This window comes from Leucoraja erinacea, chromosome 2 (assembly GCF_028641065.1).
Source record: "Leucoraja erinacea ecotype New England chromosome 2, Leri_hhj_1, whole genome shotgun sequence".
NCBI lineage: Eukaryota > Metazoa > Chordata > Chondrichthyes > Rajiformes > Rajidae > Leucoraja > Leucoraja erinaceus.
In genome coordinates, this window is record NC_073378.1 from 32,738,753 (window position 1) to 32,765,799 (window position 27,047).

The following is a 27,047-nucleotide window of genomic DNA, read 5'->3' on the forward strand; positions in this document are numbered from 1 at the left end:
CCAGGATATCATATCACCATTAAAGAGGATAATAGTATAATGCATCATTGAAACATCCCATTAATTCCTTAATCACTTCGCCTAACACCTCAGCTCGGTTTGCAATAACCAACCTGATCTCCCGGTGGCTCAGTACTTCAACTCCACCTCCCATTCCGAATCAGACCTTTCTGTCCTGGGCCTCCTCCATGGCCAGAGTGAGGCCCACCGTAAATTGGAGGAGCAGCACCTCATATTTCACTTGGGTAGTTTACACCCCAGCGGCATGAACCTTGACTTCTCCAATCTCAGGTAGTCCCTGCTTTCTCCTTCTTTCCCCTCCCCTTCCCAGCTCTCCCACAGCCCACTGTCTCCACCTCTTCCTTTCTTATTCCCGCCCTCCCACCCTCACATCAGTCTGAAGAAGGGCCTCGACCCAAAACGTCTATTTCCTTTGCTCCATAGATGCTGCCTCACCTGCTGAGTTTCTCCAGCATTTCTGTCTATCTAACAGCTACATGAGATCATGTAGTGGTGAGAGAGTGGTGAATCTCTGGAACTCTCTGCCACAGAGGGTAGTTGAGGCCAGTTCATTGGCTATATTTAAGAGGGAGTTAGATGTGGCCCTTGTGGCTAAGGGGATCAGGAGGTATGGAGAGAAGGCAGGTACGGGATACTGAGTTGGATGATCAGCCATGATCATATTGAATGGCGGTGCAGGCTCGAAGGGCCGAATGGCCTACTCCTGCACCTAATTTCTATGTTTCTATCATTTGAGTTTTCTTTCTGTTTAGCAAAACTAAACGCACAAGATTGCAGAAAGCTGATGTTCAAGTTTGCCAGGCATGAATCTGAGTGCGTTATTCCGGAGAGCGTAGTGAACTTTGGTAATAATGACAAGCCCGTTATTCTAAAAACATGTAAATTAGCACACGGTGACAGTGGCGCAGCGGTAGAGTTGCTGCCTTACAGCGAATGCAGCGCCGGAGACCCGGGTTCCATCCCACTACGGGTGCTGTCTGTACGGAATTTGTACGTTCGCCCCGTGACCACATGGTCTTTCCAATAGATTTTCCGTTTCCTCCCACACCAAAGATGTACAGGTTTGTAGGTTAGTTGGCTTGGCAAATGTAAAATTTGTGGGTGTAGGATAGTGTTAATGTGCGGGGATCGCTGGTCGGCGCGGACCGCGAGCAGAAGGGCACTGTATCTCTAAACTAAACTAAACTTTCCTTAAATTTGAATCTAGCCGTGCGATGTCAAGGCAGACTGATACTTTAGTTTAGCTTATTATGGTCACTTGTTTGGAGGTACAGCGAAAAGCTTTTTTGTTGCGTTCTATCCAGTCAGTGGAAAGACTATACATGATTACAGTCAAGCCGTCCACAATGAACAGATGCAGGACAAAGTTTAGACACATAAAGCTGGAGCAACTCAGACTGCATCTCTGGAGAAAAGGAATAGTTGAATAGGTAAAATCCGATTGAAGGTCGAGACTCCCCTGGTGTCAGGGGAGTGGGCGGATCAGTGATAAAATGTTGTTGGAGACAGTAATGTTATGTAAATAAAATGCAGTCGGAGACACATTCCTTCTCTGTAGAGACCCTGCCTGTCCCGCTGAGTTACTCCAGCTTTTATGTCTATCTTCAGTGAAAACCAGCTTTGGCAGTTCCTTCCCACACACTTTAGTTTACTTTACTTGCCTAAAGTCTTCTCTTAAGTCTAAAGTAAAGTCTAAGAGACACTTGGGGACCCTATAACTCCAGAAGGGATGTTAGTGGAAATGCCAGTCATCCCAGCTATAGAAAGACTTTCCTCATTGTTCAACACTCCTCAACGAAATTGCATGCAGTTCTGGTCGCTCCATTACAGGAGGTTTTGGAGAGGGTGCAGAGGAGGTTTACCAGAATGCTGCCTGGATTAGAGGGTATAAGCTCCAGGAAAAGGTGGAAATACTCAGATTGTTTTCTCTGGAACATTGAAGGTTGAGGGGAGACTTCAGTTCAGTTTAATTTAGTGTATTGTCACGAGGTAGAGTGAGCAGCTTGTTGTCAGCAGAAAGACAAATCACGATTACAATCCACCCATTTACAGTGCATAGATACATGATAAGGGAATAACGATTAGTACAAGATAAAGCCAACAAAGTCCAATCAAGGTACACAAAATTGCTGGAGAAACTAAGCGGGTGCAGCAGCATCTATGGAGCGAAGGAAATAGGTAACGTTTCGGGCCGAAACCCTTCTTCAGACTGATAGGGGGTGGCGGGGAGAGGGAAGGAAAAAGGAGGAGGAGGAGCCCGAGGGCTGGGGGATGGGAGGAGCCTGAGGGCTGAGGAAGGGGAGGAGACAGCAATGGCTAACAAAATTGGGAGAATTCAATGTTCATGCCCGCAGGATGCAGACTCCCCAAGCGGAATATGAGGTGCTGTTCCTCCAATTTCCGGTGTCCAAAGTCCAATCAAGGATAGCCCGAGCGTCATCAATGAGGTAGATAATAGTTCAACACAGCTCTCTGGTTGTTGTAGGATAATTCCATTGCCTGGTAACAGCTGGGAAGAAACTGTCTCTGAATCTGGAGATGTGCGTTTTCACACTTTTTCCTGATGCATCTGTAGAAGTTGGTGAGAGTTGTCGGGGACCTGCCGATCTTCCAATCCTTCTAAAGAAGTAGGCCTAGGATGTTTGGCATGTACCCTACAATTTGACAGAGGTGTATAAAATTAGGAGAGGCAATGATAGATAGGGTAGACAGTCAGAACCTTTTCCACAGGGTGTAAAAATCCAACACTAGAAGGCATAGCTATAAGGTGAGAGGGGGGAGAATTTTTAAGCTTTTTTTCACACAGATTGGTGGGGGCCTGGAGCAGGGGTGAGACGCTGATTTGCAGTTTAATGGAGACAGCGGGGCCCTATGCCCCGCGGGCTGGAATGGGGGGGACCTTGCGAGCGCAGCCGGGGCTCAACACCAAGACCCGGTGTGCGACTCGCACCACCCGGCGTGTGGGGGGACAATCGGAACGCATTGTGCAGGGATGGTGACAGACTATGTGATGATAAAATAGTGCATTTGTTTAAGAGGGCATTTTAGGTAGACAATTAAATGGAAGTCTCTTGCAGGGAATTGATGGATGTGGATGTGGACCATGTACAGGCAGATGAGATCAGTTTAACTTGGCATCATGGACGGCACAAACATTGTGGGCCGAAGGGCCCGTTCCTGTTCTGTATTGTTCTACGTGTAGGAGGAAACTGCAGATGCTGGTTTACACCGAAGATAGAAACAAAATGCTGGAGTAACTCAGTGGGACAGGCGGCATCTCTGGAGAGAAGGAATGGGTGACGTTGCGGGTCTCGACCCAGAAACGTCGACCATTCCTTCTGTCCGGAGATGCTTGCTGCCTTTCCCGCTGAGGTACTGCAGCATTTTGTGTCTACTGTGTTCTGTGATATGAAACGCACGGGGCAATTCCCCTCAGAGACTGATTCCATCTGAAAGATTTTCCTGTGATGCACTTTGTTTATCCTCTCAGTCCAGCTGCTGCCTCGAGTACTGGCACCAGTAGCCAGCTATATCAGTCATGTGTTCCCTCTCTCCCTCCCTCCCTCCCTCCCTCCCTCTCCCACCTCCCAACTATCGACTGTTTATATATAGAACATCTCCATAAAAAGTAACGGGTGACACTGTCCCCGCGGAAAGACGTGATTCACTGCAGTAGCAGAAGGATCCGGCTGAGCCCAGAATAACTTTGTACTTCGTTTTCCATCGCTGTTTATTGCACACTGTGTGTCGGGTGCTGTTTACAATATATCGCATTCTTGCCCGGCCAAACTGTGCTCGGCAAGAAGGTGCCGTAAATAAAACGGGAAGAGAAAGAAAAAAACAAACAGCCCGACCAAAACATCTTGCGCTACATACAGTATGTGCAGGAAGGAGCTGCAGATGCTGGTTTAAATCAAAAATAGACACAAAGATGCTGGAGTAACTCATCGGGACAGGGAGCATCTGTGGAGGGGAGGAACGGGTGACTTTTCGGGTTGAGCCTGAAGAAGGGTCTCGACCCGAAACGTCACCCACTCCTTCCCTCCAGAGATGCTGCCTGTCCCGCAGAGTTACTCCAGCATCTTGTGTCTATCCTGTGCTGTGTCAACTCGGGGAGACACGGTGAAGCAGCGGTGGAGATGCTGTCTCACACCACTAGGGTCTGGGTGCGATCCTGACTGCGGCTGCTGACTGTACGGAGTATGTACGTTCTCCCCGTGACCGTGTGGGTATTCCCCGGGATCTCCGGCTTCCTCCCACACTCCAAAGGTTTCTAGGTTAATTGGTTTCAGTAAAGATAGTAAAGTGTCCCTAATGTGTGTGGGATAGTGTGTGTCGAAGGCTGTGGAGGCCCAAGTCAGTGGATATTTTTAAGGCTGAGAGAGATAGATTCTTGATCAATACGGGTGTCAGGGGTTATGGGGAGAAGGCAGGAGAACAAGGTTAGGAGGGAGAGATAGATCAGCCATGATTGAATGGCAGAGTAGACTTAGGCCGAATTACCTAATTCTGCTCCTGTCACTTGGCATACATGTTGAAGAGCCTTTTTCTAAATTCATACCTACTCCGGTAATAATTTCCCTTGACACCCAAGCATTAGTGAATTGCTTTTGCAATATATTATTTACATGGCGCAGGGTCATCACAGGGTAGAACATAGTGCAGTACAGCACAGAGACAAGCCTTTGGTGTATAATGTTTGTGTGGAATATGATTCCTTTAAACTAATTTCCTCTGACAGTACGTGACCCATATCCCTCCACTCTCTGCATATCCATGTGCCTATCCAATAACCTCTTAAATGCCACTATAGTTCCCATCACTACGACCCTCTGTGTAAATGAGCCTGCTCCACACATCTCCTTGAAACTTTGCTCTCCTCACCTTAAACTTATGCCCTCTAGTATTTCATTTTCTTCCATCCTCATCATTATTTTATGTACTTCCATCATGTCTACCTGCAACTTCTGGCATTCCAGAGAAAACAGTCCAAGTCTTTCTAAATGTTTAAGAAGGAACTGCACATGCTGGAAAATCGAAGCAAGACAAAAATGCTGGAGAAACTCAGTGGGTGAGGCAGCATCTGTGGAGCGAAAGAAATAGGCAACGTTTCGGGTCGAAATCAAAGGGTTTCGACCCAAAACGTTGCCTATTTTATGTACCGAAGGGTTTCGATCCAAAATGTTGCCTATTTCCTTCGCTCCATTGATGCTGCCTCACCCGCTGAGTTTTTCTAGCATTTTTGTCTACCAAGTCTTTCTAAACTCTTCCTGTATCTAATACCATCTGCCTATCAAAACCCCCCCTTGCTGGTGTCCACCTATTACTGAGGATAGGCATAAAATGCTGGAGTAACACAGCGGGACAGGCAGCATCTCGAGAGAGAAGGAATGGGTAACGTTTCAGACTGAGACCCTTCAACATCACCCATTCCTTCTCTCCTGAGATGCTGCCTGTCCCGCTGAGTTAATCCAGCATTTTGTGTCTCTCTTCAGTTTAAACCAGCATCTGCAGTTCCTTCCTCCACCTCACCGCCAGGCTTTAAATGGGTCTGAAGAAGGGTCCCGACCTTCATGAGAGGAATAGGTTGGGTAGATGCACAGAATCTTTTACACAGAGTAGGGGAATCGTGGACCAGAGGAAATAGGTTCAAGGTGAACGGGAAGAGATTTACTAGGAATCTGAGGGGTAACATTTTCACACAGAGGGTGGTGGGTGTATGGAACAAGCTGCCAGCGGAGGAAGTTGAGGAAGGGACTATCCCATCGTTTAAGAAACAGTTGGACAGGTACATGGATAGGACAGGTTTGGAGGGTTATGGACAGGCAAGTGGGGCAAGGGTAGCTGGGACAGTGTTGGCCGGTGTTGGCGAGTTGGGCCAAAGGGCCCATTTCCACACTGTATCACTCTATGACCTGAAACGTCACCTATCCTTTTTCTCCAGAGATGCTGCCTGACCCACTGAGTTACTCCAGCACTGTATGTCTATCTTTGGTGTAAACCAGCATTTGCACTTATTTTGTACACACCAGTCCTGTCTCCCCTCTCTTCCAGCTGTTTTGCTGCCCCACTACCCTACACTCAGTCTCAAGGAGGGTCCGATTGTTCTCCAGAGATGCTGCCTGTCCCCCACTGAGTTACTCCAGCATTTTTAATACCCCTTAATCCAGGCACCATTCTGGTAAACGTCCTCTGCACCCTTTCCCAAACCTCTACATCCTTTATGTTCAGTGTGGACCAGGGGTGGGGAACCTGCGGCCTTAGGGCTGCATGCAGCCTTCTAGGCCATTAAGTGCGGCCTTTTGAATGAATCCAAATTTTGTAGAACAAATCCTTTTATTTTTATTAATATGTTTTTGTTTGTCTTTTATTATTTTTATTTTAATCTTAAAATGAACGTATTTAAAACGTAAGTAAAAGAAGATTCAACAAAATAATCCTCCCTGACTGATGGCCACAATTAAAACATTAGTAAGTCATGAAGGCTATTTGATTGCCACAAAGTTACTCACTCTGGGCACTCTTACGGGTTGAACACGAGGAATAGATTTCTTCAACAACTTTCAAGATACATGTCGTGAAGTATATCTAATTGAAGTGTCTTGGATGCGGCCTTATTAGATTACAGCTAACTTAATGCGGCATTCCAACTTGAAAAGGTTCCCCACCCCTGGTGTGGACCCCTGTGGCTGAAAGGCCGTTCCTGTGCTGTTCTATGTTCAATAAAGATTTTTTAGTACGCTATAATATAGAAATGTTAGGCTTTCTGCTATCTCTTGGATAGAGTGGATGTGGAGAGGATGTTTCCACTGGTGGGAGAGTCTAGTGGGTGAGTCTAGGACCAGAGGTCATAGCCACAGAATTAAAGGTCGTTCCTTTAGAAAGGAGATGAAAAGGAATTTTCTTTTGTCAGAGGGTGGTGAAGATTGTGGAATTCTTTTCCCCACAGAAGGGACTGTGGAGGCCGTTCCTGTGCAATGTTCAATATTTTTTAGTACGGTAATAGAGATAGATTTCTGATTTGGATAGATAAGTAGAGGGTGTCAGAGGGTGGGAGAGTCTAGTGGGGAGTCTGGCAGGAGAATGGGGTTGTTCTGGAAAAAAAGAGGAATCGTCAGGGTAGACAAAAATGCTGCCGAGAAACGCAGCATTTTTACAGTACGCATAGATTCATGATAATATATTACCAAGGGGGTTGCTAAAATCTTCAGCAAACGTTCCCTTGCATTTGACAATATATTACCAAGGGCTACTTCAGCAACGTTCCCTTGTGACGTTAGACTTTACTCTAGAGAGACAGCACTGAAACACACCATTCTGCCCACCCAGTCCGCGCCGACCAGCACCATCCTATTGCACTAGGGACAATGTACAATTCCACCAAAGCCAATTAACCTACAAACCTGCACGTTTTCAGAGTGTGGGATGAAACCAGAGCATCCGGAGAAAACCCACGCGGTCACGGGGAGAACGTACAAACTCCGTACAGACAGCACCCGTAGTCAGGATCAAACCCGGATCTCTGGCGCTGTGAGGCAGCAACTCTACCGCTGCGCCACCGTTCTTCTCATTCAATAGACAATAGACAATAGGTGCAGGAGTAGGCCATTCGGCTCTTCAAGTCAGCACCGCCTTTCAATGTGATCATGGCTGATCATTTTGGATATCAACACGAACATCAACTCTGAAAGTCTATCGATGATCTTTGATTGCTTTACGGACTTTAGTTTTTTTTACTAGTATTGGGGTTATTAATTTATTTGAATTTGTTTTTGTTTCTCTTAACTTCACTCCACGGTAAATTTGCATTGTTAGATGTTGTCATAGTAGTTAGCAATTTACATTGGCTCCTTGACCAAAAGTTGTTTTCTTTTCAGGAAACAAATTCTTGCTTCGTAGTCCACTGATAAACACTCTGCTGGGCCGTTTACCACCTACAGGAAGAAGTAAACATTAGTTCAGAGTGTCAGAAGACGTTGCTGGCAAATGCAGTAGATATTCTGAGCGGTGTCATTGGAACAGTGCAGTTATTTCAGTTGCAACAAGTCATTCTGAAAGCTGCAAGTGGCATCATCAATCTCTGTCGCAGCCAGCTGCAGATTTCACCCCCCTCTCTCCCCGTGGCTTTCCTTCACACGAGTGTTTGGACTGGGGACAATTACCAGACAAATTATGATCGAAACTTATATCAGATTCTTTGTCCTCCTGCACAATGTATGTCAACAATGCAGTGTGAACAGGGGGGCACGGTGGCGCAGCGGTAGAGTTGCCTCCTTACAGCGCCTGAGACCCAGGTTTGATCCTGTCTATGGGTGCTGTCTGTACGGAGTTTGTACGTTCTCCCCGTGACCACGTGTGTTTTCTCTCCGGGTGCTCTAATTTCCTCTCACACTCTAAAGATATACCAGTCTGTCAGTTAATTGGCTCCGTTAACATTGTAAAATTGTACCTAGCGCATAGCATAGTGTTAGTGTGTAAAAATCGGCAAAAATTGCATATTATCCCTGGTGTGTTGGACAGAGCTAGTGTACGGGGTGATCGCTGGTCGGCGCGGACTCAGGGGGCAGAAGAACCTGTTTCTGCGCTGAATCTCCAAACTAAACTAAAACCAAACAAGTTTCTGGGCATTTTCTCAAAATGGTTCTGGGCCACCAGCCCAAACGGAGAGCAAACAAGTTGACATTTAGCTGTGTGGAATAAGGCAGAGGCACGTGGACCCAAAAACAGACAGGGGAGAAGCAGAATTAGCTTTATTTCTAACCTTGAAGTGTTGCCTGTGCACCAGAAGATGTTTTGAGCAGAAGGTTTTGTCAGCTGTGACTGGGAGATTTCCAGATTCTGAAGTGGCGAGGTTATGTTCGTTAATTTATGTGAAATGGCTGGGGGCCACGTGAGTTTTGTTTTTGTCTGGCCACCATGACAACCCACCATCCAATGCATTTCAATGAATCGAGGTTGCGCTCTTGGCCAGGATTTTAAAATGGATCGAGACTTAGTTTAGTTTGGAGATACAGCGCGGAAACAGGCCCTTCTTCCCACCGAAGATAGACACGAAAAGATGGAGTAACTCAGCGGGACAGGCAGCATTTCTGGAGAGAAGGAATGGGTGACATGCCGGGTCGACCAGCGACTACCCGCACACTAGCACTATCCAACACACAAGGGACAATTTACAATTTTAATATACTAACCTCCAGGTCTCATGAGTTTGGGTTGGTTGATGGTAGAATCTGGGTGGGTGCTGAGAGGGTGATAAGGGGCTGGCATGGACCCAATGGGCCGAAGAACCTGTTTCCATACTCTGTACCTTTTCTACGGCTTCAGGTTACTTTAAGCCTGCCTTTCGGTTCAAGTCCCACAATGCACCCGCAAGTGAATGTGAGCTCAATTAGTTTGCTTAATCCAATTTGCAGCTTAAATCAAGAGTGTTTAATTGTCATATGTACCAACAACGGAACAATGAAATTCTTACTTCCAGCAGCACCACAGGCCTGTAAACACAATATTCATAGGTAATGTATAACAAAAAAAAAAAAAATTTAATAATCCCAATACCCGTGTAAAAATGCCCAAAGTACTTAGTGCAACCAAGGCAGTTTAGATAGTTTAGTTTAGAGATACAGCGCGGAAACAGGCACTTCGACGAACCAGGTCTGCGCTGACCAGCAATCCCCGCACATTAACTTTCATGAGGGACAATTTTTACATTTACCAAGCCAATGATGCTACAAACCTGTATGTCTTTGTGAGGAAACCGAAGTTATCGGAGAAAACCCACGCAGGTCACGGGGAGAACGTACAAACTCCGTACAGACAGCACCCGTAGTCGGTATCGAACCCGGGTGTATTTGTTTCACCAAGAATTGAAATGAATCAGCAAATGGTAATGGGTAATGGCAGCAGTGTGTCAGTTCAACATTTAATGATTAATATAAAGAGATCCACCAAAAGTGCTAAAATGTAAGCTTTGATAAGGTTAACATGTAATTGGGAAATAAATTGCATTGAATAGGAAAATGTAGAAACAAGGAACTGCAGATGTTTGGTTTGCACAAAAGAAGACAATGTGCTGGAGTAACTCAGCTGTTCAGGCAACATCTCTGGAGAATATGGACACGTGACGTTTTGGGTCATGTCCCTTCAGATTGAATAGGATTTGTTGAGGATTTGTTGAAGACACAGATAGCTGTGGAACTCTAGGTGTTACTTCAGGTTCATGAGTTCTAGGAGCAGAATTAGATAATTCAGCCTTTCAAGTCTATTCTGCCATTCAATCATGGCTGATCTATCTTTCCCTCTCAACCCCAATCTCCTGCCTTCTCCCCATAACCCCTGACAACCGCACTAATCAAGAATCTGTCAATCTCCCCCTTAAAAATATCCATTGACGGCCTGTCATCTGTGGCAATGAATTCCACAGATTCACCACCCTCTGACTAAAGAAATTTGTCGTCATCCCCTTTTCAATGGTACGTCTTTTTATTCTGAGGCTATGGCCTCTTGTCCTAGACTCTCCCACGAGTGGAAACATCCTCTCCACATTCACTCTATCCAGGCCTTTCACTATTCAGTAAGTTCAGTGTCTGACGGTTTATTATTTTCCCCAAGTAACGTTTTGTCTCATTCTCTCTCCCCTAGAATGAGATGGGTGTACTCCTCAAACCCATGTCTGATAAAATGCAGGCGATTCAGGACTTTCGGGAGAAGAACCGTGGTAGCAAGCTGTTCAACCACCTGTCGGCTGTGAGTGAGAGTGTCGCAGCTCTGGGCTGGGTCGCTGTGGTAAGTAGACGCACAAACCATCCATTAACACCAAATATGCCATGTGGATCTTATAGAAACATATAAAAGAGATCCTATCTATCTATATTACTAAAAGTCTGTTCTTGACCGGTTTTGGCTTTCTGTGCTGCGATTTCCGAGAGTATGCCGTCACCTACGGCCATAATTTTTGGCCACCTCGCTTAGAGCCCCCCTCCGCCGCATGTGTGCCGAGGATTTTTCCCGTCGATGAAAATTGACAGAGATATTAATGTTTTTACAAAATTCCACATTCTCTCTGCTGCCCCTGCTGCAGCTCCGGCAAATTATTAATGTCTTCCTTAGTGAAGATGGAACCAAAGTAGTTATTCAATTGGTCCGCCATATCCTTGTTCCCCATGATCAACTCACCTGTTTCACCTGTTTGTAGTTTGTTTGGTTGTTTGTTTGTCTGTCTTTTTGCACAAAGTCCGCGAGCATTGCCACTTTTCATTTCACTGCACATCTCGTATGTGTATGTGACGAATAAACTTGACTTGACTTGACTTGTACAAACTCTGTACAGACAGTACCTTGTAGTCAGGATGGAACCCGGGGCTCTGGCGCTGTGAGGCAGCAACTCTACCGCTGCGACACCGTGCCGCCCTTTATGTGTTTTTATGTATCTGGGTGATATTGACAAATAGTTTTCTGTTGAATCTAACGTCTTTTCCTCTTTCCAACTCTCTTTTCTTTGCATCCATCTTCTTCCGATGCTTCGTTGCTTCATTGTGAACTCAGACCCCGAAGCCTGGACCCTTTGTCAAGGAGATGAACGATGCTGCCACCTTCTATACTAACAGAGTGTTAAAGGAGTTCAAGGAATCGTAAGTTTGCCTTTCTTGTTCTCCTGTACACATGGTGCTCTTGTTTCAAATCTGCTGTTTGCATGTTTCTGCAAGATTTAGAATCGGGTGGCGCAGCGGTAGAGTCACTGCCCCATAGCACCAGAGACCCGGGTTCGATACCGACTACGGGTGCTGTCTGTACGGAGTTTGTACGTTCTCCCCGTGACCTGTGTGGGTTCTCTCCGAGATCTTCGGTTTCCTCCCACACTCCAAAGACGTACAGGTTTGCAGGATGGGATGTGAGGTGGGGAAGCAGACAAGACCAGGGGCACGGTGGCTCACATCCCATTTACTCCCGACCTGCAAGTCTGTAAGACAACCTTATTTTGGTCCATTAATAAGTGTAGTGTCGAGGCAATATATAAGGACTGCACAGTGGCCCAGCTGATAGAGCTGCTGCCTCCCAGCGCCAGAGACTTGAGTCCAATCTTGACCTCAGGTGACCTGTATGAGTGCAGGATATGTCCTCTGCTCCTCGATTCCCCTACTATGGGTAAAAGACTGTTCATCAACCCGATCTATTCCTCTCATGAAAGTTGGGACCCTTCTTCAGACCTGTTTAAAGCCTGGTGGGTAATAGGTGGAAGAAGGAACTGCAGATGCTGGTTTAAACTGAAGATAGACACAAAAATGCTGGAGTAACTCAGCGGGAATGGCAGCATCTCAGGCGAAAATGGATGTGACGTTTCGGGTCGGGACCCTTCTTCAAACTAACTGTAGTTGGGAGAGTGGGGAGATAAACTGGAAGCAATTAAAAAAACAAAAAAACACACAAGACAAATTGTGGTCAGCTACAATGTTCTGGCAGTGAGGTTCCCTGATAGGCTTGTGACCCCCAGAGAGAACTAGTTAGCTGACCTTCAGTGGAGAGGGGGGGAAGGGGAGGGAGAGGTTCATAGAAGTTACTTAACATTAGTATTCAATGTTCATACCTACTGCTGGGTTGTGAGCTACCCAAGCGAAATATGAGGTGCTGTTCTTCCAGTTGACAGGGGTTGGACAGGCTAGGTGCAGGAAGATTGTTCCCGATGTTGGGGAAGTCCAGAAGAAGGGGTCACAGTTTAAGGATAAGGGGGAAATCTTTTAGGACCGAGATGAGAAAAACATTTTTCACACAGTGGTGAATCTCTGGAATTCTCTGCCACAGAAGGTAGTTGAGGCCAGTTCATTGGCTATATTTAAGAGGGAGTTAGATATGGCCCTTGTGGCTAAAGGGATCAGGGGGTATGGAGAGAAGGCAGGTACAGGATACTGAGTTGGATGATCAGCCATGATCATATTGAATGGCGGTGCAGGCTTGAAGGGCCGAATGGCCTACTCCTGCACCTATTTTCTATGTTTCTATGTTGACATGTGGCCTCACTCTGACAGTGGAGGAGGCCCAGGACAGAAAGGTCAGTGAGTGAGTGGCAAGGGGAATCCAGTAGGCCTTGTCAGAACGATCGCAAGTGTTCAGCGAAACTGTTGCCGAGTCTAAGTTTGGTCTCTACGATGTACAGGGGCCCACAGTGGATGAGGTTGGATGAGATGCACCTGAGTCTCTGTCTCACCTGGAAGGACTGCAGGTGTCCCTGGATGGAGGGGAGGGAGGAGGTACATGGACAGGTGTTGCATCTCCTGCGGTTGCAGGGTTAAGTACCTGGGGGAGGGGGTGGGGGTGGAAGGGGGGGGGGGGGGAATCAAGCTGCTGAGGGAGCGGTCCCTGTGGACGGTGGAATGGGGTGGAGTTGGGAAGATGTGACTGGTGGTGGGATCTCGTTGGAGGTGACAGAAATGTTGGGCGTGGAGGCCGGTGGGGTGAACGGTGAGGACCAGGGGAACGCTGTTTGTTGCGTCGGGGGGGGGGGGGGGGGGGGGGGAGCAAGAGCAGCTCTGGGATACTGAGGAGGCACATGTGAGGGTTCCATCTATAACTGAAGTGGGGGGGAAAACCACCTTCACTAAAGAATGAGGACATCTTGGATGTCATCTTGGGAGCAGATGCGGTGGAGACGGAGGAATTGAGAGTATCTTTATAAGAAGCGGGGTGGGAAGACTTGTAGTCTAGAAAATGTGGGAGTCAGCAGGTCATAAGTGATAGGAGCAGAATTAGGCCATTCGGCCCATCAAGTCTGCTCCGCCATTTAATCATGGCTGGTCTATCTCTCCCTCCTAACCCCATGCTCCTGCCTTCTCCCCGTAACCCTTGACACCCGTACTAATCAAGAATCTGCCAATCTCCGCCTTAAAAAAATATCCATCGTCTTGGCCTCCACAGCCCTCTGTGGCAAGGAAGTCCACAGACTCACCATCCTCTGGCCACAGAAATTCCTGTTTGGACTGAAATCAGGAAAACTTCCTTGGAATTCTAGGCCCAACCCATTCTCCTGCCTTCTCCCCGTAACCTCTGACGGGTTGGTGGGTTTGTAGTAGATGTCAGTCTATTCGGTAAGTTCCAATGAGATCCCCTCCCCCAGGATGCATTAACAGAAATCTTTGATTACAAGAGCACACAGAGTAACTCAGAGTAACTCTGTGGGTCAGGCAGCATCTCTGGAGAACATGGATAGGTGACGTTACAGGTCGAGACCCATCTTCAGACAATATGAAAAACTTTTAATAGACATATATTGTTTTTGTGGACATTTTGTTTCTTTATAGAGAAAAATAAATTAAATGAGATGGTTAGATTTTGTTATTTTCCTGACACCTTAGTTTAGTTTAGAGATACAGCGCAGAACCAGGCCCTTCAGCCCACCAAGTCCATGCTGCCCAGCGATCCCCGCACACTAACACTTTCCTACACAAACTAGGGACAATTTTACACAGACACCAAGCCAATTAACCTGCAAACCTGTACGTCTTTGGAGTGTGGGAGCAAACCGTAGATCCAGGAGAAAACCCACGCAGGTTAGAGTAACTCAGTTGCCCAAAGTACTTAGTGCAACCAAGGCTGGTCATAGTTTAGATCGTTTAGTTTAGAGATAGAGCACGGAAACAGGCCCTTCGGCCCACCAAGCCTGCACCGACCAGCAATCTCCGCACACTAACACTTTCCTACACACACTAGGGACAATTTTACACATACACCAAGCCAATTAACCTGCAAACCTGTACGTCTTTGGAGTGTGGGAGGAAACCGGAGATCCCGGAGAAAACCCATGCAGCTCACGGGGAGAACGTACGAACTCCGTACAGACAGCACCCGTAGTCAGGATCGAACCCGGGTCTCTGGCGCTTCGAGGCAGCAACTCTACCGCTGTGCCACCGCGCCCGCCCTTAAACAAAACAAGACAAGAGAACATTGTGCAAGTATTTTGTACAATTCCCAATACAGTACTGTTCATGAAAGTCAGATTCCACAACTGCTAAGTTAGCCAAGGGAATCCTAATTCTGCTTGCATTCTTTTTAGGCCCGAGATCTTGGATACAAATGCCCTTTTGTGTTGAATGTTTTATGCATGCATCTGAGGGTGTGGATTACTTGTTTCATTTGTATTTAAGACAAAGGAATTGCTGTGTGCAGTTCTGGATAGTCCACCATATGACATGCGCTTAAGAAATCGGCTGTCTGAACCCTTTCTGAACAAGTCCTTCTGGTGCATTAGTCATCCCCCGACAGGCTGCCCAACAGGTGCATTAGGCAACCAGTGACAGAGAGCCAGATAATGTCTCCATTTCCTTTCACTAATGAAGGAGAACTTTAGTTTAGTTTAATGGAGGAAGGAACTGCAAATAGACTCAAAATGCTGGAGTGACTCAGCGGGACAGGCAGCATCTCTGGAGAGAAGGAATGGGTGACGTCTGCCGTCTGAGTCACTCCAGCACTTTGTGTCCACCTTCGATTTAAAGCAGCATCTGCAGTTCCTTCTTACTCAACGAACTGCAGATGCTGGTTTAAACCGAAGAAATACACACAATAACGGTGGTGATTCTGTGGAATTATTTGCCGCAGAAGACAATGGAGGCAAAGCCAGTGGATATATTTAAAGCAGAAATGGATAGATTCTGGATTTGTATGGGTGGGGTGAATGCAGGGGAATGGGGTTAGGAGGGAGAGATAGATCAGCCATGATTGAATGGCGGAGTAGGCTTGATGAGCCGAATGGCCTAATTTTGCTCCTATCTTTTATCATCATGAAAATGCTGGAGTAACTCCTGGTCAGGTAACATCTCTAGAGAAAAGGAATAGGTGACGTTTTGGGTCGAGACCCTTCAGACTGAGAGTCAGGGGAAAGGGAAACGAGAGTTGTGAGAGAGGAATTCTCTGCCTCAGAGGGCGGTGGAGGCCAGTTCTCTGGATACTTTCAAGAGACAGCTAGATAGGGCTCTTAAAGATAGCGGAGTCAGGGGATATGGGGAGAAGGCAGGAACGGGGTACTCTGCTTCTTCTTTCGTGTCCATCTTGTTACAAATGTTGACCTCGCCGTCATCATATTGTAATTGGGGATGATCAGCCATGATCACATTGAAGGGCGATGCTGGCTCAAAGGGCCGAATGGCCTACTCCTGCACCTATTTTCTATTGAGAGCTATAGACGGTGATACAGAGAAAGATATAGAACAAATGAATGAAAGATTTAGTTTGGTTTAATTTAGAGATGCAGCGCGGAAACAGGCCCTTCGGCCCACCAAGTCCATGCTGACCAGCGATCCCCGCACACTTAGCACTATCCCACACACAAGGGACAATTTACAATCCTTACCGATACCAATTGACCTATAAAATCCTGTACTCCTTTGGAGTATGAGAGGAAACCGGAGCATCCGGGGAAAACCCACGCGGTCACGGGGTGAAAGTATAAACTGCCTACAGACAGCTCCTGTAGTCGGGATCGAACCTGGGTCTCTGGCGCTGTAAGGCCGTAACTGCGCCACCGTGCTGTCCTAACTTTTAACGATTAAAATTCCGGAGCAATTTCCATCATTGACATTTCACTGTGTTGTGTATCTTGTGCGTGTGTGTGTTTAGTTTATGGTTTATTGTCACGCATACCGAGGTACAATGAAAAGATTTTAGTTGCGTGCCATCCAGTCAGCTAAAAGAGTAATCACGATTACAATGCAGCCGTCCACAGTGAACAGATACAGGAACCAGACTGATTCCTGGGATGTCAGGACTTTCATATGAAGAGAGACTGGATAGATTCGGCTTGTACTCGCTAGAATTTGCAAGATTGAGGGGGGATCTTATAGAAACGCACAAAATTCTTAAGGGGTTGGACAGGCTAGATGCAGGAAGATTATTCCCGATGTTGGGGAAGTCCAGAACAAGGGGTCACAATTTAAGGATAAAGGGGAAATCTTTTAGGACTGAGATGAGAAAAACATTTTTTACACAGAGAGTGGTGAATCTCTGGAATTCTCTGCCACAGAAAGTAGTTGAGGCTAACTCATTGGCTATATTTAAAAGGGAGTTAGATGTGGCCCTTGTGGCTAAAGGGATCAGGGGGTATGGAGAGAAAGCAGGTATAGGATACTGAGTTGGATGATCAGCCATGATCATATTGAATGGCGGTGCAGGCTTGAAGGGCGGAATGGCCTACTCCTGCACCTACTCTCTATGTTTCTATGATAAAGGGAATAACGTTTAGTGCAAGACAAAGTTCCGTAAAGACTTGGGCGGTCACAGTGGCGCAGTGGTAGAGTTGCTGCCGTACAGCGAATGCCGTGCCGGAGACCAGGGTTCGATCCCGATCACGGATGCTGTCTGTACGGAGTTTGTACGTTCTCCAAAGATGTACAAGTTTGTCGCTTAATTTGATTGGTAAATGTACAAATTGTCCCTAGTGTAGGATAGTGTTAATGTGCGGGGATTGTTGGTCGGCGCAGACCCGGTAGGCCGAAGGGCCTGTTTCCGCGCTGTATCTCTAAAACTATACACTAAAACTAAAACTAAGACTGATTAAAGATGGTCTAAGCATCTCCAATGGGGTAGACGATAGGTCAGTACCGTTTGTGCATATATATGTGTGTGTGTGTTTGTTTGTGTGTGTGTGTATGTGTGTGTGTGTGTGTGTGTGTGTGTGTGTGTGTGTGTGTGTGTGTGTGTGTGTGTGTGGGTGGTGTGTGTGTGTGTGTGGGTGTGTGTGTGTGTGTGTGTGTGGGGTGTGTGTGTGTGTGTGGGTGTGTGTGTGTGTGTGTGTGTGTGTGTGTGTGGGTGTGTGTGTGTGTGGGTTTGTGTGGGGGGTGTGTGTGTGTGTGTGTGTGTGTGTGTGTGTGTGTGTGTGTGTGTGTGTGTGTGTGTGTGTGTGTGTGTGTGTGTGTGTGTGTGTATGTGTGTGTGTGTGTGTGTGTGTGCGTGTGTGTGTGTGTGTGTACGTGTGTGTGTATGTACGTGTGTGTGTGTGGGGTGTTGTGTGTGTGTGGGGTGTGTATGTGGGGTGCTTGTGTATGTTAGTGTGGGGTGCGTGTATGTGTGGTGCGTGTGTGTGTCTGTGGTGCGTGTGTGTGTGTATGTGGGGTGTGTGTGTGTGTGGGGTGTGTGTGTGGGGGGTGTGTGTGTGTATGTTTGTTGTGTGGGGTGCGTGTATGTGTGGTGCGTGTGTGTGTCTGGGGTGCGTGTGTGTGTGTATGTGGGGGGTGTGTGTGTGTATGTGGTGTTGTGTGTGTGGGGGGTGTGTGTGTATGTGGGGTGTTTGTGTATGTTAGTGTGGGGTGCGTGTATGTGTGGTGCGTGTGTGTGTGTGTGGGGTGTGTGTCTGTGTGCGAGTATGTGGCTTTGTTTATAGGCTGGAGATCAAAGGTGACTCTAAACACTATATGCACCACTCTGTTCAGTACGATGCCATATAGCTCACTACTGAGGCAGGGTGCATTCCCCCTCTTCGAATGTATGTGGCATGTAAGGGTTCATGGTTTCCCATCCTTGGAGTGAGATGAATGATTCTCTTTTGTGCAGAGCTGCAGGGAATGACAGCAATCCTATTTGGGGCAGTAACAGTGTGGCCAGGTCCAGATTTTTAATTGTTACTAGACCAAGTGGGACCCGTTGGGTCCCTGTCACACGAGAGGCCGGGTCTCCCCAACGCAACACGTTCCCCAAATGCAATATACAACCACTCACCCATAGCTCCCACCAGATTGCCTGGTCTCCCAACGCAACATGTTAGAAACAAGATGCTGGAGTAACTCAGCAGGATAGTCAGCATCTCTTGAGAGAAGGAATGGATGATGATTCGGGTCGAGAAACATCTTCAGACTTCAGAAATTCTTACTCGCAGCAGCGTAACAGGTTTACTGCTATTAAAGATAGACATAAAGTGCTGGAGTAACTTACAGTGTAGCAGGTCGGGCAGCATCTCTGGAGAAAAAGGATTGGTGGTGTTTTGGGCCGGGACCCTTCTTCAGACATTTCAGACTATTAATATTTGGTTATAGTGGAAGGATGTTTTTGTGTTCTAAGCTGTCAGACCCCATCACCCAATGCATTCTGTTATATTAGAAAATCACGAGGTTGATATAAAGCTACATTTCGGCACACCACTGGTTGTATTATTCTTGAGATGGTTCTGGATGCCTTCAGTGTATCCTGAATAATCCGTTGCACCACAGCCTACACAGGAATAAAATAACACAAAGTGTTGGTGTAACTGGAGTTGGGGCGGCAAAGTGGTGCAGCGGTAGAATTGCTGCCTTTCAGCGAATGCAGCGCCGGAGACCCAGCTTCAATCTCGATTACGGGTGCTGTCTGTACGGAGTTTGTAGGTTCTTACCGTGACCGGCGTGGGTTTTCTCGGAGATCTTCAGTTTTCTCCCGCACTCCAAAGATGTGCAGGTTTGTAGGTTAATTGGCTAATTGGCTATTGTAGCTATAAATGTAAATTGTCCCTTGTGTGAGTAGGATAGTGTTAAAGTGCGAGGATCGCTGGTCGTCGCACTCGGTAGGCTGAAGGGCCTGTTTCCCCGCTGCATCTCTAAACTAAACTAACCAGGTGAGTCAGGCAGCATCTCTGGGGAGGTGAGGACTGAAGAAGGGTCCTGACCCGAAACATCACCTATCCACGTTCTCCAGAGATGCTGCCTGACCTGCTAAGTTACTACAGCACTTTGTGCCTCATTTAGAGGGACATGGGCCAAATGCAGCCAGGTTGAGCATAGTTTAGTTTATTGTCATTTTATTGCCTAAACATTTATTTAGGCTATTGCATTTAGTCTTCCCAACCTGCTGTAGGAATGATGTTGTTAAGCTGGAAAGAAGCTCTAGGGTTGGGAGGGAGAGATGGAATTAGGACGGAGAGATAGACCAGATATGATTGAATGGCAGAGTAGACGATGGGCCGAATGTTACGAATAACGTGAATAATGTTCAGAAATGTTGCTGTCGGTGATGAGATTTAAGAGAGGAGCGATTGTAATGCGTGATTTTCAGATCCATTTCTGTGACGACCACACAAAGCGTCGCCTAGCTTGGGTGCCATCTTGGGATAGACGGGGCATCTTGATCGGCACGGGAAAGTTGGGCTGAAGGGCTTGTTCCTCTGCTGTATGATTCTATGATTCTACTGCTCTTTAGTCAATCTCATTGACTCGAAGGGCCGAATGGCCTACTCCTGCACCTATTGTCTATTGTCTAGGGAATCACTTCCCTCTGGAAGGCGACTCCGGACTGTCAAAGCCATCACAGCCAGACATAAAAATAGCTTTTTTCCACGAGCAGTAGCTCTACTCAATAACTAAAAGTCTGCAGCCTCCTTTTGCTCTGGTATTATATTTCATTCACATGTTTAAACTATAATGTTTTCTTCTTAATGTTTTATGTTTTATTCTTAATTGTTACTGTATGTCGTGTTGTTACTTGCGAGCGGAGCACCAAAGCAAATTCCTTGTATGTGAATATACTTGGGCAATAAACGTATTCATCATTCAAACATTCATTCATTCATTCATTCATTCTGTTGTCTCATTGTTTAAAATAGCTTTACCTAAATTGTTAAAAAATTAATCACACTTGCTCGCTTCGATCTTATTCAATTGCAGTGACAGAAGACATGTAGAATGGGTCAAATCCTTCCTCAGAATCTGGACAGAGCTGCAGGCCTACATCAAGGAGTACCACACCACTGGACTCTCGTGGAATAAGTCTGTAAGTATCTTCAGTAGATCCATGTCATTATTGGTGTTCGTGTCCGAGGCAGGGCCTAAAACCTTCTCCCGCTTACCCCATACTCTCTGTAAACCTGTCTCTTCCATTTTGTAGTAGTTATCTATTATCAGCTGTTACCAGGTAACCGAATCACCCCACCGACAACTAGTGAGCAGCCCTGAGCTACTAATCTACCTCAGAGACCCTTGGACTATCTTTGATCGGACTTTATCTTGCATTAAATGTTACTCACGATATTGCCAATGGCATCAAAATGAAGCAACATTGGTTGGTTATTGCTGGAGGGGATTTGTAATGACTGCTGACCTTTGGAACTCAGATACCTGGGCATAGATTCTTCCCTGACATACCCCAACATGCGTTTATTAAACTTTAGCAGAAGAGCATGGAGAACGTGTACAGTTTAAGAAAGAGCTGCAGATGCTGGAAAAATCGAAGGTAGACAAAAATGCTGGAGAAACTCAGCAGGTGAGGCAGCATCTATGGAGTGAAGGAAGGGTCTCGACCCGAAACGTCACCTATTCCTTCGCTCCATAGATGCTGCCTCACCCGCTGAGTTTCTCTGAGAACGTGTACAGTGGTGAGTTTCAATTACATGTCAGCAGCATGGTGGCGCAGCTGGTCGAGCTGCTGACCCACAACAACAGTGCCCCGGGTTCGATCCTGAATACGGGTGCTGTCTGTATGGAGCTTGTACGTTTTCCCTGTGTCTGCGTGGGTTTTCTCCGGGTGCTCTGGTTTCCTCCCACACTCCGAAGACGTACAGGTTTGTCAGTTAATTGGCTTTGATTACATTGTAAATCGTCCCTAGAGAGTAGGACAGTGATTGCTGGTCGGCGTGGACTCGTTGGGCCGAAGGGCATATTTCCATGCTGCAGCACTAAAGTAAACTCTAAAGAATTGTTTTGTACAGTATTCCCTATCTGGTCTGCCAGTCTCTTTCAAACCAGCCTCAGTTGCTGGTGTTGTCAAGCCTCAATTATGCAGTGTAAAACAAGAAGGTTAGTTTAGTTTAATTTAAGTAGTCTTTCCAAGATGGCGTCCAATGCAGGCAACTATTTGCGTGCTCACCACAGAAGCAGATCTACAAGCTCACATTACAATCGCTCCACTCTCTTAAATCTCTACTCCGACAGCACCATTTCATCTATAGACTTTAAATGGGTCGATTGTAATCGCGTATTGCCTTGCTGCTGACTGGATAGCACGCAACATGTTGTGGCTGGGTGGCGCAGCGGTAGAGTTGCTTCATGTGCTTGCATTGCACCAGAACAAAAAAAAGGTTTGTCCCGACCACAGGCGCTGTCTGACAAAGTTTGCACGTCCTCCCATGACCGAATTTTTTCATTTTTCCAATGAATTGGTAACGCAACGGTGGCGCAGCGGTACAGCTTGCTGTCTTGCAGCACCAGAAACCCAGGTTCGATCCTGACCACAAGTGTTGTCTGTACGGAGTTTGTACGTTCCCCGTGACCTGTGTGGGTTTTCCTCGGGTGATCGAGGTTTCCGCCCACACTCCAAAGACGTGCAGGTTCCTAGGTTAATGTTGATCGCTGGCCAGTGTGGACCAGATGGGCCGAAGGGCCTGATTCCACGCTGTATCTCGAAAGTCTGTAAAGTTTAGTCACTTACAGAGCGAAAGGTTTATGAAATATTGTAACTTTCAGAACTTTGTCGTTGGAGTTTCTGTATGATGTAAAATTCTTGAAGGAGAATGTTATGTTGGATTGGCGGTGCTGCATCATTCTTAATTCAGTTGTTTGTTCTCACGTGTACCGAGGTACAATGAAAAACTGCGTGCTAACCAGTCAGCAGAATGACAATACATGATTATAATCGAGCCATTCACAGTGTATAGATACATGATAAGGAAATAACATTTAGTGCAAGGTCCGATCAAATATAGTCTGAGGGTCACCAAAGAGATAGACAGTAGTTCAGGACTCAACCATGATCACATTGAATGGCGGTGCTGGCTTGAAGGGCCGAACGGCCTACTGTCTATTGACTGCTCTTTGGTTGTGGTAGAATGATTCAGTTGCCTGGCAATACCTGGGAAGAAACTGTCCCTGAATCTGGAGGTGTGCGTTTTCACACTGCTATACTTTTACCCTGATGGGAGAGGGGAGAAGAGGGAGTGGCCGGGGTGGGACTCGTTCTTGATTGTGCTGTTGGCCTTGCCGGGGCAGCGTGAGGCATATTAATGGTTTAAAAGAGCAATGGTTTATTATTGCCGCGTGTACCAGGTACTGTGAAATATATTTTCTGCATACAGCTCAGCAAGACTATCTCCGTACATAAACACAATCACCCCGGCTATTACAGAATATACAGAACAATCCACTGAGTCCACAAATACAAGCGGTCACCTCCTTCATTCCGGTAGTCCTTGAGCCGTACGGCCTCGCGGGGTCGGTCCCACTTCGATCGCCGGAGCCGTATGTAGTTGTGCGGGGCTGGTCCCAACATCGCGCGGAGCTCCGAAAAACTGACACGGTCCAAAAATTCTGCGCGGCAACGGCCTGTCGGCTCACAGTCGCATTGAGGCCGTACGCAGTGCCTCGACGGGCGTACGCAGCGTCTCGACGTTGTACGCAGCGTTTTGACGTTGTACGCCTAGCGTTGCGCGTTGACGCCACCGCCCGGCGTGCCGTTGCGTGATGACGTAATCGCCCGACGCCATGCGATGTCCAAATTCAGTTGGCCCGCCACCTGCCCAGCTGATTGGTGAGTATGATGTCGGTACCAGCCCCGCACAAATCCACACAGCTCCGCGGTTGGAAGTGGGACCGGCCCCACGAGGCCGTACGCCACAAGCCACCACGTGTGGTCGGGCTAGACACATGCAATCGCATGCTGGTGGGACAGGTCCTTAAAGGGCCTGTCCCACTTGGCTGTCCTTTGCGGGTCACGCAGATGGCGTGCAAAGCTTTTGTACATCACAAAATCCTGGGATGTGCACGTGGCCGCGTGTCACTGCCGATGTCATCGCACACCATGCACGCATCACGACACGTGCGTCGTGACACGTAAATGATGTCGTGCAAATGACGCCCAAGTGGGACAGGCCCTTAAATCTAAAACTAAATGAGCAGCAGACAATGTAAGTGGTGTTATGCAGGCTCAGCCCCGAGGCTAATGCTGAAGGGTTTTATCATTTCCTGAATGGTCTTAGTAAAGCAAACAGTTGATGTAATTCTGATAACAATAGAAATAGATAAATGAGCAAGCCTGTGTCTGTCCTTCCTGTTCACTGATGCAAACTTTACAGCAACTTGTTCAACAGAACAAATCATATGGGGGGGGGGGAGAAACAAACTCCTCTTCCGATCAAGATGCTCCAAATTACATTTTTTTTAATGGGCAGCATGGTGGTGCAGCGGTAGAGTTGCTGCCTTACAGCGCCGGAGACCTGGGTTTGATCCTGACTATAGGTGCTTGTCTGTACAGAGTTTGTACGTTTTCCCCGTGACCTTGCTTGGGGTTCCTCCGAGATCTTTGCTTTCCTCCCACCCTCCAAAGACGTATGGGTTTGCAGGTTAGTTGGCTTGGTATAAATGTAAAACTGTCTCCAGTGTGTGTAGGGGAGTGTTAATGTGCAGGGATCGCTGGTCGGCACGGACTCGGTGGGCTGAAGGGCCTGTTTCCACGCTGTATCTCTAAACTAAACTAAAAATAAGCTTTCTTCAAGGTGTTAATTCACTGCATTTTGATGATGCGATCAAACCAAGCACAAAAATAAAAATGCTGGCCATTTTCCGTTCTGTAATATTATATAACAAATGGAACATTTTCGAACTGAAGTGTTGCCTCATGTCACCTAAACTTGCTTTATTAATGTTACAAAATGTATAAATCCAATTAACAGAATATTGGAGATAGACACAAGGTGCTGGAGTAACTCAACGGGACAGGCAGCATCTCTGGAGAGAAGGAATGGGTGAAGTTTCGCGTCGAGAGTTCTGTAACAGAATATTGAGAAAGACAAGTGCTTTTTCTTCCAGAAAAGGTTCAATTTCTGTGCCGCACAGTTCCATGTATGCTTTATTTTGAGCTTAGTTCAGAGATACAGCGCGGAAACAGGCCATTCAGCCCACCCGAGTCCGCACTGACTAGTAATTGCCCCGTACACTAGCACTATCCTACACACTAGGGACAATTTACAATCTATCAAAGCCAATTAACCCACAAACATGCGTGACCTGCCTCCTACCATAACTAGAGAGCAGTACTGAACTACTGTCTACTTCATTGGAGACTCTTAGACTATACTAGCTTTGCAGTACCTTGCACTAAACGTTCTTCCCTTTATCATGTATCTGTACACTGAACGGCTCGATTGTAATCATGTATTGTCTTTCCGTTGACTGGTCAGCACGCAACAAAAGCTTGCCACTGTACCTCGGTACACGTGACAATAAACTAAACTCAAACACACACCCGGGGAAATCCCACGCAGGTCCCGGGGAGAACGTGCAAACTCCGTACGGACAGCATCCGTGATCAGGATTGAACCCGGGACTCTGGTGCTGTGAGGCAGCAACTCTACCGCTGCACCACCACGCCGCCCCCGTAACCCGCAGGGAACCTGCAGTAAGAAAGACGTTTTTGGGAAGGCAAACAGCAGTGATGTACAAACACAACATCCTTATTGTCCAGTCTGCTTCTTTGATCCCACCTTCCAGCTTTGATTTGAATGCAGCCAAATTTCATGATGGATTTTGCTAAACAACCTACCCTTTGCAAGTGTACTTGGGTAGAACAGTGCAGTGTAACGAGGAAGAGACAGCTAAGCAGAAGGCTGCTTTGTGAAGCTGGACATTGTTAATTGTATAAAAGCTAATGCGGTTACGAATACCTGGACACCTGACGACAGGCAGCAGATGCTGATGAAGAGTTTATACATCCCTGGTAAATAATTCCTACTGAGCAATTCTTTGTTTGCTCTCGAAAGTCCTTTTTATTTTACGGCCTCAAAAAGCAGTGGGCTGCTGTTCAGCTGTTAACTTGCAAGGGTCGTATGTCACCGGCTGATGTGCTCAATTAAAACAGGTGTTCCCATAATGGGACAGTAAGTGCCTGCTCACTTGATTTTGTTTTCAGCGAAGAAACGACTTAACAAAGGACCTATGTCTAACTCAGCCCCACACCTGCTCAGTCAATGTGTTGTGGACTGGGCTAAGTCTCCACTTGTTCTGAAAGACTATAATTTTCCAAAAAGCACCGGGAATCGAGATAAAGACACAAAAGCCGCTCGAGCGCCTGCTGCAGAACATTGGAGACATTACAAAAAAAAGTTTTTTATTCTTTAAAAAAAAAAGTTGAGTTCAGAGATACAGCGCGGAAACCGAGTCCGCACTGACCAGCGATCCCCGCACACTAACACTATCCTACACACACACACACACACATACACGAGGAACAATTTACAATTATACCAATTAACGTTAAAAACTGTACATCTTTGGAGTGTGGGAGGAAACCGGAGCTCCCGGACAAAACCCACACAGGTGAAGGGGAGAACGTATGGACAGCACTCGTAGTCGGGATCCAACCCGGGTCCCTGGCGCTGTGAGGCAACAAGTCTATTGTTACGCCACCGTGCCGCCCATATCAACTAATATCAACCTAAATACCTATCTACAATTGATTTGTGAAAATGCATAACATTTCTTAGTACTTCTAGGAAGGAAATGCAGATGCTGGTTTACACCAAAGATGCTGGAGTAACTCAACGGGTCAAGCAGAATCTCTGGAGAAAAGGAATAGGTGACGCTTTCGGGTCGAGACCATTCTTCATACTAATTACTATTGAGTAGCGCAGCGGTAGACGTGCAGGTTTTTAGGTTAATTGGCTTCTGTAAATTGTTGCTAGTGAGTAGGAAAGAACTACTCAATCAGTTCTCAATGAAAACTGCTCAATGGCGGAATAGACTATAGGCCGAATGGCCTAATTCTACTCCTATAACTTGTGAACTATTGTACGGGTGATCATTGGTCGGCATGGACATGGTGGGCCAGAGGACAGTTTCCACACTGTATCTCAGAGAAACTAAACTAAAAGTAGAGATTTCTGCGCCTTTATTAATGCGGCTTGTTGTTTTATGTTTGTTAAACCTTCCCTTCATATTCCGTATGGCTATTTCATCTCGTGTTATTAATCGGAGGTACACAATGTGTTTTGCAACGCAAGCAGATAATGTTTGTACCTAACAAGTGTATGAAATGTAAAAGTAGGGAACTGCCGGTTTACAAGAGAAGAGAAAGTTCGCTGGAGTAACTCAGCGGGTCAG

General features: G+C 46.7%; 1 protein-coding gene across 2 annotated transcripts in view; it reads left to right on the top strand.

Moving 5' to 3' along the window:
- The window catches only part of cap2 (cyclase associated actin cytoskeleton regulatory protein 2), a 138,838-nt gene that overhangs the window by 79,664 nt on the left and 32,127 nt on the right, over window positions 1-27,047 (top strand). For both annotated transcript variants that reach the window (XM_055654535.1, XM_055654542.1), the window contains 3 exons: window positions 10,660-10,803; window positions 11,563-11,648; window positions 20,628-20,733. In XM_055654535.1, coding sequence (XP_055510510.1) covers window positions 10,660-10,803; window positions 11,563-11,648; window positions 20,628-20,733 — 336 coding nt within the window. The remainder of the gene's footprint in view (window positions 1-10,659; window positions 10,804-11,562; window positions 11,649-20,627; window positions 20,734-27,047) is intronic.